Raw genomic sequence first — 12504 nt, forward strand, 5'->3', positions numbered from 1 at the left:
TATTTTATGCCGGGTACGCCGGGGGGCCGGCAGGGGGTGTGGTCGGGGCGGAACGGGGGGAGCGGACTCATAGTCCGTGCGATTCACAATTTTTTTTCTCTAAAAGATATGCCGAAAACCTACTCCAGTCCTTAGTTGACGTAGGTTTTTGGTCGTGCGCACCGGAGTGCAGGGGATTTATGTAGAGGCCTCTACATAAATCTCCGTAGCGCCGAGATGCGGGGACATTTTTAAGTCCGGCGTAAAAAACGGACTTAATAAATGTCCCCCTGTGTGTTTTTCTTCAGTGTGCTGTGGCTGCAGCAGACTGTGTGTGTGTGTTTGTGCTATGGCTGTAGCAGGTTGTGTGTGTGTGGAAGTGCTATGGTTGTAGTAGGCTGTGTATGTCAGAGAGAGAGAGAAAGAGAGAGAGAGAAGCAGAAATTTAAGGGGAATTCTGGGCAAGTGAAAAGTCCAGGGGGGAAAGTGGGTGGTGGGGTCATATTTACCCACCCCCGATGTGCAACGTCACAGCTCATGGTCCCCTGCCAGGCTCCCAATACTGTGATTTCACAGCCCCACTAAGAAATGCCTGCTCAGCCAAACAGTGAGTGAAGCGGGGCACAGCTGCAGTCACTGACTGGCTCAGCAGGTAGTTACTGTGAGACCATGATGACTCAGGAGCGTAAATGCTGAAAGAGAGCTGATACATCTGGGCCTATGCCTGACCTCTATATCACAGGTATCCAGCATTGTTAGCAGTTTTTCTTTGTGTATGGTGAAAATTTTATTAGAAACATAGAAAATTTTTAGCAGAAAAGACCACCTGTTCCATCTAGTCTAGTTCTGAGTTCTTCAGGACATGGTGGCTGGAGACTGGCTGCATCCACCGCGCACGCACACACAAAAAGAGGAGAATTTGTTTATATCTTTGTCTTATTCACTCAAAAGTTGCCCCAGGATATAGAGGACATTAGAAAGAAGCTGCTGAGCCAGATCTACTTTAAGGCCCTATTCCACAGAACAATTATCGGCCGCATTTGGCCGATAATTATTCAGTGGAATAGAGGGCAACGATTAGCCGACATCGGTCATGTTGCATTGTTTGTTTTTCAAATATGTGGAAAAACAAACGACCAGGATAGCAGAGATCTGCTGCAGTCACACCATAGAACAGGAGCGGCGGCAGCAGACCGCCACTATCCTCTATGGGCTGCCCGGACGATCTAGCAATCACCCGGGCAGCCCCCCCGCTGCTGATAGTGCTCGTTTGCTCCTCACTGTCGGCCCGTGGAATAGGGCCTTTACACTTGTTTGATAAATAACTCCTCTGGTGTCTGACTGGCCATTTATGAAGGAGCAGGAGTCGGTCCCTGATAAAATCAGGAGTCAGAGCTGTGGCTTACCGACTCCACAGCCCTGGTGGTTAATAGCAATTCCAGCTTCAACATGGTTTAAGACAGAGAGGGGGTTTTCTCTGATCACAGGTGGTGACGGATGCCGTGGTGGTCAGGGGCCTAACAAAGACCTCCAGGCCTGCAATGGCTTTATCATTATTAGGACTTACCAGAAGTATGGCCCTATAATATACCAGGGCATAATAGCAGTAATAACAATATTGTCTTACAAAGTTCCATAGAGGGGATAAGTTTATTTTTTTCCATAAAAAGTGTTTTTTATTTTGTAAAAGTGTTGAAAATAAAAAAATTATACACATCTGTATATATTGTGCCAGGATCGTAACAACCCACTTATGACAGAGGGAGATAAAAAGAAAAATAAGAGTCTGAAACAGTAAAAAATAATGTTATATATCCACCAAATAAAATACAAAAAAAAATAAAAAAAAATGCTAGAATTGCTGTTTTGAGCCTCCCCCTAAGATAGCCTATAGAATCTAAAGTTTGCCAGGCAGAAAGCAAGCTCTTATAGTCCTAATCAGCAAGAAAAAAACCTTTGTATATTAAATATAACTCATCCTGCAAAAAAAAAACAAGATGAAAAAACTAGGTCATGGCTCAAGGAAGGCAAGGAAAAAAAACTAAAAAAAACAAAACTAAAATAGCTGTGTTGGGACGGGATTAAAAGAGAAATAACCAACACCCTGTCTCTTTGTAGCAGTTTCCCACTGACTATAATGACTTCATTACAACCTAGAATTATATCAAATCCAATAATATGTTGGCCCTGCCTGAACATATGTCGGATGACCGCCTTTCAGACAGCTTAGGCAGCAGATATGTAGCCAGCTTGCATCACTCCAAGCAAGATTTCATGGCAATATTTGGGGTGTGACATGGGAACACTCCATGTATACAGGTCATATTGTTCTAAATCTTGGCATGATTCAGAAATCAGGAAATGCTTGGAGGTACGACTTGGTTATTCAGTTCTGAATTTCCCACCAATTGCCTGCACCAACCATTTTAATATTAATATTTTAAAGAGAATTGGGGAAATTTATCAAGCATTTTTATATGTATAATGTTCTTTGTTGGCCATAGAGAGCAACCAGACTTTAACCCCTTAATCTTGTTTGCAAATATGCAACTCTTTGATCCCTTTTTCCTACAATTTTTCTGGATTTGATGTGAACAAAGATTGTGCAATTTTGCACTTTTGCATCTTCTTGCGCTTAGGCCATTTACCGTGCAAAATCAGAAATGCCATAATTTAATAGTTCTGGCGAGTCCACACGCATCAATATCAAATATGTGTTTATTTATTTATTTTTACTTATAGAATGAAAAAGGGGGGGTGATTTAAAGGACAAGTGCCATGAAAAACTTTTTCCCAGTAATTGAAGCACATTACAAAGTTATATAACTCTGTAATATGCTTCAATCACCTATCTGCCTCCCTTCCCTGTCTTTTCCCCCCTCCACCCCCCACCAGGAAGTGTCCTAACTCACACAGACCTGATTACTGTCCTCACTGTCACCAGGCAGCTCCTTCTTGTGAGGATGAGTCATCAGCAGGAGGGCTGCTCTAGGTCCTGTTACACCAGCCTCCCCCTCCTTGTCAGGTGACTTTGCTTGCTCAGCTTATCTTCTCTAGTGACATGACTAATTCACTCACTGAGTCCACGGCAGCAGGAGAGAGGGTATGAGGGGGGGGGGAGGGGGGGAGCTGCCTATCTGCCGGAGTCAGTCTGAGGGAAGATAAGCATGACATGTGACAAGTGATGGCTTGCAGTTGTTCAGCCAATGGGAGCTGAGCAAGCTGTCACCTGACAAGGCAGGGGAGGGGGGAGGCTAGTGTAACAGGAGAAGGAGCTGAGAGAAGAGCTTGGTGACGGTGACGACAGTAATCAGGTCTGTGTGAGTCAGGACACTTCCTGGTGGGGGGTGGAGGGGGGAAAAGACAGGGAAGGGAGGCAGATAGGTGATTGAAGCACATTACAGAGTTATATAACTTTGTAATGTGCTTCAATTACTGGGAAAAAGTTTTTCATGGCACTTGTCCTTTAAACATTTAGTATGGGAAGGGTTTTTTTTATTATTAAAATGAACTTTTTTTTAAAACTGTATTAACTTAAAGCCCCATTAGGGAGCGACAGTGTACACTTTACTGATCTCTCATTCAGATCAATGCTGTATCCATATACAGCATTGATCAATAAGATCAGTGCTGTATTGCTCTGGGCTGTTGGAGCGCAGAGCAATCCTTCACCAAGCTGGTATCAGCATAATTGCAGCGCTGAGCCCCGGATGGGTAAGAAGCAGGAATAGCCATTTAAATGCACCTGTGAGCTTTGACAGCTGCATCTAAATTGCCAATTAGCTGGGCATGGTTAATGCCCGCAGTCCCCAGCTGCTGATAGTAGCCGGGTGAATCAGAGAGGGGTCACCGTGTGACCCTCTCTGAACTCCCCCACCCTCTGAAGGATGTGCCAGCATGTCCTTATGTGGGAAGGGGTTAATGAGCTCTAGTAAAATCAAAAAGGAGCAGTGACTGGCTGCTATAGGGAACAAAGAACATTCTTACTATAAGACAGCTTAATAAATCTCCACTGTATTTAACAGGGGAACTTCAGGGAAAAATAGTATTTAAATCAACTGGTATCAGAACATGATACAGATTTGTATTTTCATCTATTTAAAAAATCTCAAGTTGTCCAGTACTTATCAGCTGCTGTATGTCCTGCAGAAAGTGGTGTATTCTTTCCAGACTGACACAGAGCTCTCTGCTGCCACCTCTGTTCATAACAGCGCCTGTCCAGAGCAGTAGAAAATCCCGATAGAACTTTTTTTCCTACTTTGGACAGTTCTTGTAACAGACAGAGGTGGCCGCAGAGAGCACCATGCTAGAGTGGAAATAAAACATCACTTCCTGCAGGGCATTGATTTGAAAGAAAAAGAAATTCAGGAGTACCCCTTTAAAGAGTCACTGTCGTATTTTTTTTTTTGCAGAAATCAATAGTCCAGGCGATTTTAAGAAACTTTGTAATTGGGTTTATTAGCCAAATCTGCCATTATCTGCATGTAGAAAGCCTTTTCCCAGGTCCCCCCCTCCTTCCTCTTTTTCATCCACTCTGAAAAATCTGAAAATTGTGACTTGTTGCAGGAGACGTCCCCAGTCTGCTCTAGGGAGAGGGGAGGGGGGAGGAGGAAGGAGGGAGTTAGCCGGCAGCAGAAAGCAGATAACAGAGGATTACAGGCACGGAGCTGGGTGACAGCTGTAATCCGAGCTCAGACAGGTCACTGGTGATGGTCAGAACAGATAACGAGTGAGGGATTTGTAGATTAAAGGGGTTGTCCGGCGAAAAAAATTATTCACAGAATAACACACATTACAAAGTTATACAACTTTGTAATGTATGTTATGTCTGTGAATGGCCCCCTTCCCCGTGTCCCACCACCCCCACCCGTGTACCCGGAAGTGTGGTGCGCTATACATTACCTGTCACGTGCCGACCACGGTCTCCGATCTTCAGTAGTGACGTCTTCTTCGGGAGGCCAGCGGATCTTCCCGAGTGCTGGCCGCCCTCTGCAGCGTCATCCGAAGCTCAGCCGCGATTGGCTGAGCATAACTGTGCTCAGCCAATCGCGGCTGAGCAGCTGATGACGTGGCCGCGTCATCAGCCGCTCAGCCGCGATTGGCTGAGCATCACTGTGCTCAGCCAATCGCGGCTGAGCGGCTGATGACGCGGCCACGTCATCAGCTGCTCAGCCGCGATTGGCTGAGCACAGTTATGCTCAGCCAATCGCGGCTGAGCTTCGGATGACGCTGCAGAGGGCGGCCGGCACTCGGGAAGATCCGCCGAACTTACGAAGAAGACGTCACTGCTGACGATCGGAGACCGTGGACGACACGACATGCGGTGAGTATAATGCACCACACTTCCGGGTCTAGCGTGGGTGGGGGGAAACACGGGGAAGGGGGCCATTCACAGACATAACATACATTACAAAGTTGTATAACTTTTTAATGTGTGTTATTCTGTGAATAATTTTTTTCGCCGGACAACCCCTTTAACTCTTTGTTGTCCTGTTTTGGTCTTTTCTTTAGCTCTCTCCATAGGAGAACAATGAAGACAGGGGGGAGAGCTTCAAACTGCTTTTTCATGATAAAAATGCATTTTTCGGATAATAAACCCAATTACAAAGTTTCTTAAAATCGCCTGGACTATTGATTTCTGCAAAAAAAAAATTCACGACAGTGACACTTTAATTGTAGTTTAGAATACAGGTAGTGAGTCTTGAAGAATGACAGCGCAGCAAGGTGGGCCAGGCATGATCAGTTCAACTGTAATCTCCAGAAAGTACTGGCAGTTGGTCTCCAATCCGCTTAGCCTGAAAGCAAGGGGGATTGTGGAAAAGTGTGTGCTCTGTTGCATGGGAACAGCATGGTTACAGTTTAGAGAGGAAACCAGGAAGTGATTAGATCCATGGGTAAGAAAAACAGTACTGTGATATAAGTTACTTTACACAAATATATGTGGTACACAACTGATTCTTACCAAATATGCTTTATGGCACAACTTAAGTTATGTATATGGAACAGAAATCACATGATTAAAAAAATAAATAAATAAATGAGGACCTGTAATCTCTTCTTACATGTCTATTTTAAAAATACTTGTATTGCCCATGAACTAACACTAGCTATGTTGTGTGTTATTACTTGGGGGCATGTCCTTACACTGTTTCGCTTTGTGTCTGTTTAGGGACATATCCCCAACTGGTAACACAAAATTCTCTGTTAACCCCCTTACTCTCGCCTAATTTTTTCGGTTAACAGTGTCTCCTAGTTGAGGCTTCACAGCAGTTGGGCTCCACCTTCCGGCTGGGAAAATGGCCCAACTGCCAAGTTTTATACAGGTTTATATAGAATGTGCAGCATCTAAGCTTGTGGATGGAGGGGGGTGTGTGACAAGATTACTTTATGTGTCACTTCTAAGGGCATGTTCACTGTGCTTTCCGTGGTAAAACCAAGCAGTGTCCGCATCTGAAACCTTGCTCTCATCACTGACTTTAATGAGGCAGTCAATAGGACGTATCACTTCTTTTCTGTGTGGTTCAGCACTGACGTGTTCTGTGCTAATAATTCAGCTGTATATACACATACACACAGATATACATACATGCACACAGTATTTTCCTGCGTATAAGACTACTTTTTAACCCAGGAAAGTCTTCTCAAAAGTCAGGAGTCGTCTTATAGGGTGGGTGCAGAAAAACTTTGGACTGGTGAATCTGCATTTGCCGCATATGGTGGTGGGGGGGGGGGGGGCTCAAAAACGGCAATATCCCTGCCGTATGCGGCGACTGTATGAATGGCAGAGCAAGGTGTAGGCGTATGGGATATGGAAAAAAAGATACAGAAGAATGGTGCTGTGCCCCGAAAAACACACCTCTTCCATCCATCTGGCCCGCCCTTGTATCCTACTGGTATTACTGCACCTCCTTCTCTGCCTCTCAGATCTCGCTGCTGTCTGATGTTTTTTATAAAATTTTATTTGGTGTGCGTTGGAAGAGGGATAGTCTTATACATTGAGTATATCCCAAACTCTATATTTTAACTGGAAAAGTTAGGGGTCGTCTTATACGCCGGAAAATACAGTATATATATATATATATTATATATATACATGCATATACACACACATATATATTACACATAATTTTATAGGAAATGCAGGAATTTACTAAAACAGACAGGTCAGGAAATGAGGGAGCTTTTATATATTTATTTTTTTTATCATTTTCCCTGAGAGAGGCCAAATTAGAAAGACCTATTTTTCTTTTACTGCCAGTATAGTCATAACAATAGTGGGCATGCTTCATGGCCCTGGGACTCAGATATCAAAAAAACTGTTAACAAATTTACACCCAGCGTTACTAAAGAATGTAAACTGGGAACAAATATAAACCGTTCATAAAAAAAAACAAATCATAGCTCAGCTCTTGTAAAGTGAATACCAAGCTGTGATTGGTTGCTGTGAGCGGTCTACACCAGTCTCTGTTTTACACAGTTTGATAAATCTAAATCGTCTCCAGGGAAAAATAAACCTACTTATTCTGTGTGCGTAGTCTTGCTATCCTGCCCTACTTAGGCCTCCAGTAGTATAATACAGCAGAGCAGTCATTAATCTGCTGTTCCAAATCTACACAGCAAACTGCAAATGGGCTTCAGAAATACATTTATTGTGTATATCTTAGCAAAACTGCAAGATTTCAACATTTGCTTCTGTAGTTACATAAAAAGTATGGTATAAAAAAGTTAATAAAAAAAAAATAGATAAAAAAAATAGGTTATTTTCTAATGATACAATCCTTTCAATTACGCAATTAACAACAATTTTTTTTTAACAGAATTTACACTCAGTTGATTACAAACTAGAAAACCCCCCACTACACATTGGAACCCTTGACTGAGATACAGTCATTAAAAATAATATACATATTTATGTCAGTAATTAGCATATTTTAATCGAATGATTAATATTCATATACGGTAATACCATGTACAACATGTAGTGGTAGCATGGATACTGTGGTTGCCTACCAGGTCTCGATGAAGTACCCAGTTTGCATGCAAATAATGAATTCCATCCAGAATCTGGTAAAGCAAAGATTTCACCATTGATCGAGGTAGCTGCATGGGCTTCTTATTTGCTTTTGAGGCACGATGAAACTTGATGATATGCTGTAAAAAAAAAAATAATTTTGGTATTCAAATCTAAAGGTTATCTGCACAAGCATTTGTAGAAAGTGCAAACATGTTCAGCCAGGAAAAATAAACCAAATAATGCTCAGCATGCGTCGTTAAGAGGTTAATAACAACAGTATGAGCATAAAAATCACCTTGTCACCATTCTGAAGAATTAACTTAAAGTGACACTGTCACTCCCTTTTTGCATTTTGACTTCTTTACACAGGTGTAAAAGGTAAATTTAGCAGTTTTCATACCTTATTTTATATCATACGTCATGGTGCTTGTTCAAGTAAAAAGTGATCTTTTATCAACTGCAGATTGTGCTAAGTGGGCGGGGCTTCACGGCAACAGCGACATTTAGCCCCGCCCAGAGCACCATCATTGGCTCCAACCTTCCATGACGTCATAGGCACATAGGCCCCACCCCCTCACCAACCATAAGAACAGGCTGACCGTAACCCCTTAAGGACCAAGGCAAATTTTATGAATATGACCTGTGTCACTTTATTCATCAATAACTTGGGAATGCTTTTACCAATCCTTCTGATTCCAAGATTGTTTTTTGTGACATATTCTACTTAATGTTAGTGGTAAATTTGAGTTGATAGCTTTAGAATTTTTTAGTAAATAACTCCAAAATGATCTCTACATTTGAAAGTCTCTGCCAATAAGAAAAATAGTAATACTACATTCATTATTTATTAATTCATATCTATAACATGTCTACTTTATTTTAAAGGAATTTGGTGAACATGCTTTTATTTATTTGGGATGTTAGAGGCCGTAAATGTTTAGTAGCAATTTTCAAAATGTTCGTGAAAATTTCAAACTCAGAAATCCTTTAGGCACCAGTTCAGTTTTGTAGTATATTTTAGAGGCCTGTATACTAAAAAACCTCACAATTCAACCCATTTTGAAATCTTCACCCTTTTAAGTATTTAGATTTACATTCATACAGTTATTTAACGCTTTGGGCATTTCACAGGAATAACTGCAAAGTAAGAGTGAAAAGTAAAAATTAGCATTTTCTTTCCAGAGATTCCAATGTAATCCTATGTGTTTTTTACAACACCAATTACCGTTACTGATCCACCAATGCCGGCAATTGCCGATGCTGGACCCCCTTTGGGGGCCCAGTGGCAGTTACATTAAAATGTCAGCTATCAGCTGAAAGTTTAGTTGCAGCTCCCGGTCACTGTTTGTGTAAACAGTGAACATCTGAAGCAGGTCAGTACATTTACTGACTTTTGAGGGCAGGGGTTTAGGCCTATGTGCTGAGGTGCGGGGCTGTGGGCGGGGGCTAAGTGTCGCTGTTGCCGTGAAGCAAAGATAAAAGATCACTTTTTACTTGAACAAGCACCATGACGTATGATATAAAATAATTTACCCATTACACCTGTGTAGAGAATTCAGAATGCAAAATGGGGGTGACAGTGTCACTTTAAAGCAAAGGTACCAAGTCACAGCGGTCACAGTGGCATGGTCCATTTTTCAAAACACCACCCTGCTCCCTTGATCAGCGCCGGTTTCTGATCTATGTAATATGTTATGTCTGTGCACTCAGTCTATGTTGGTGCAGGTTGATCAAGAAAAAGTCAATGTTTGTATAACAACCGCACTCGACTCTCGGACCAGTATTTATAATGCTATCTTTTTATTTTTATAATTCATATATTATCTTCAAAAAAGGATTCTCATCACACATAAATTAGTACACCCAATCGGGACGTTTCGGTCATAAAACCTTTGTTAACCAGGTATCTGTGAACAGTAATATGTATATACATTAATCTCAATAAAAAATTTTTTACATGACTAAGATGAGTACCAGATTAAGGCTTGAATCACTTGACACGCAGCCCGGCAGCGATCCCGGCCGGCTCACATAGACATCAAGAGACCGGATGGCATCACGATCACATGACATACAGACAGGACATGATTGGTGGACACCCTTAATTATAGCACACCTACACCCTTTATAAACCTTGACCGGACGCTTAAACAGCGCTCCGGCCGCCATCCACATCTACTCACAACATGGTTGAGGTAAATGGACTTTATTATTTCTGTAGTAACCTTCATCCACTATACAGACTCTGTCTAATCTGATGCTTTTACTTTACCAGGCATCCTGTTCTTTTGGACACACCTCCTATCTTTCATACCATATGTAGTGTGAGTATGATATGAGCCGCCTACCTAAGCATGTTAAAGCAGATAATATACAATCATGATTTTGTTACATGAGAATTATCATACCAGTTTGCACTGCTAAATATGACTAAAATGTTGCTATGAACAGTCACTAGCAGATTTGATTGGTGTTGTTTTCATTGACATGAATAGGTGATTTCCTCTATGATATAAAGTAAACTCTATATACTGTTATTCATATACATACAAAAAAGATTTTTTTGTAAAAATTTTTTTTATTGAGATTAATGTATATACATATTACTGTTCACAGATACCTGGTTGACAAAGGTCTTATGACCGAAACGTCCCGATTGGGTGTACTAATTTATGTGTGATGAGAATCCTTTTTTGAAGATAATATATGAATTATAAAAATAAAAAGATGGCTTTATAAATACTGGTCCGAAAGTCGAGTGCGGTTGTTATACAAACACTGGTTTCTGATCTCTATGAGAGATCTGTGTAATTGTGTAGGGGGACTTCTAATTAATGTATGTAAAAAAAAAAAAAGTTTTTTTTATTAACCCCCTCCCGCCACCCCACTATTAAAGCCACTCTGTATCCACAATCTGACCCCCCCAAACCACTTGTACCTTCGGATGGCTGCTTTTAATCCAAGATTTGTCCTGGGGTCTGTTCGGCAGGTGAGCAGTTATTGTCATAAAAAACAACTTTTAAATTGGCAGCCCCGTGCCCTTTGGTCGTGGCTTAGTTTGTGTATGCATTAGGCTAGCACAACCTCTCTGACCCTCCTCCCCACCCTCTTCACCATTGTTCCTATTCCTCTGCAGTGAAAACTACACAGGTGCCTTAACGATCCAGCCCATTTGCCGCCCTCTCACCGTTGATGTATAGGAGGCAATCTGCCTGGGGCATTCCTAATGATGAGGGTGGGGAGGAGGGACAGAGAGGTTGTGCCAGCCTAATGCATACACCATGTAAGCTACGGTCAAAGGGCCAGTTTAAAAGTTGTTTTTTATTTCATTAACTGAAGCACCTGCCGAACGGACCCCAGGACATATCTTGGATTAAAAGCAGCTATCTGAAGGTACAAGTGGTTTGGGGGGTCAGATTGTGGGTACAGAGTCACTTTAATTAACGTTGCTGCAGCCTATGCCCGATGCTGCAGCGACGTTAATTAATGCTCTTGGATGACACAGGCGTAGAAGCTGCGCGTGTGTCATCCCCCGCGCTCCGGTGCAGAGAGAGCCCTGCCCCCTCCCCTCTCTCCCCTGCCACAAGATAGTAACAGCGGCAGGAGACAGTGGAGAGAGGGCAGACCTACGGGCATCAGCTTATGGGAACTTTATCATCCCATGAGCTGATGTCCAATCACGACCCCAGCACGTGAAAGGGTTAATATAAAATCCCCTCTCATAATAAAAGTTTAAGTTACTCCCTTTTTCCATTTTATAAATAAAAATAAATAAATGAAAAAATTTAACACATTTAGTATCGCTGCATGCGTAATCGCCCAAACTAATAAATTATATTATTCCTGATCTTGCACAGTAAATGCCGTAAACGCAAAAACCCGCCAAAGTGCAAAATTGCTCATTTTTGTTTACATCAAATCCATAAAAAAATGTAATAAATGTAATAAACACATATATATGGAAAAATTAAGTTTGTAATTGCAAATTATAATTGGTGTCGCAAAAAATAAGGGCTCATGTGTGTCTGTAGGTGAAAATATGCAAGCACTAGGGCCATTTGAAAACAAGGAGGAAAAACGAAAGCACAAAAATGAAAATTGGCTCGTCCTTAAAGGGTTAAAGGTATATTCCGCTCAGGTAAAATAAATGTTGAATCATTTCACTCCTGGAGACTAACAATTCGTTCCACACTTGTTATTATTGTTTCAGTCCCCTTCCCCAAGTTCTGAGTATGCTGCTTTCTGCTGAAGACACAGAAAACTGTGTGAGCTGTTCATTCCGTCTCCACACTGAACTCCCTCCTCCCCCCTCTCTTTTAAGAGAGCTCATATAAACAACTCGCTCTCCATCTGTCTCTGCACTCTGTGAAGCCAGGAGGGTTCATCTGTGGTCAAGTTGCTGGTGAGTTCATTGTGATTAACCCTCCCGGCATTACAGAACGCAAAGTGCAGCCGGCCAGGAACACTGTTTACATAAGCCATCTTGTAAGGGAGGGGAGAGGAGGGGGTTA

The 12504-nt window shown here is 42.0% G+C and overlaps 1 protein-coding gene and 1 long non-coding RNA gene across 4 annotated transcripts in view; one reads left to right on the forward strand and one right to left on the reverse strand.

Annotated features, from left to right (window-relative positions):
• Positions 1-12504, reverse strand: part of CDK19 (cyclin dependent kinase 19) — a 123093-nt gene that overhangs the window by 64326 nt on the left and 46263 nt on the right. The window contains exon 4 of the mRNA XM_069973632.1: positions 7990-8130. Coding sequence (XP_069829733.1) covers positions 7990-8130 — 141 coding nt within the window. The remainder of the gene's footprint in view (positions 1-7989; positions 8131-12504) is intronic.
• The window catches only part of LOC138794768 (uncharacterized), a 77963-nt gene continuing 71152 nt past the window's right edge, over positions 5694-12504 (forward strand). For all 3 annotated transcript variants that reach the window (XR_011363493.1, XR_011363495.1, XR_011363494.1), the window contains exon 1: positions 5694-5873. This is a non-coding gene — a long non-coding RNA (uncharacterized lncRNA). The remainder of the gene's footprint in view (positions 5874-12504) is intronic.

The sequence above is a fragment of the Dendropsophus ebraccatus genome, chromosome 6 (assembly GCF_027789765.1).
Source record: "Dendropsophus ebraccatus isolate aDenEbr1 chromosome 6, aDenEbr1.pat, whole genome shotgun sequence".
Classification (NCBI taxonomy): domain Eukaryota; kingdom Metazoa; phylum Chordata; class Amphibia; order Anura; family Hylidae; genus Dendropsophus; species Dendropsophus ebraccatus.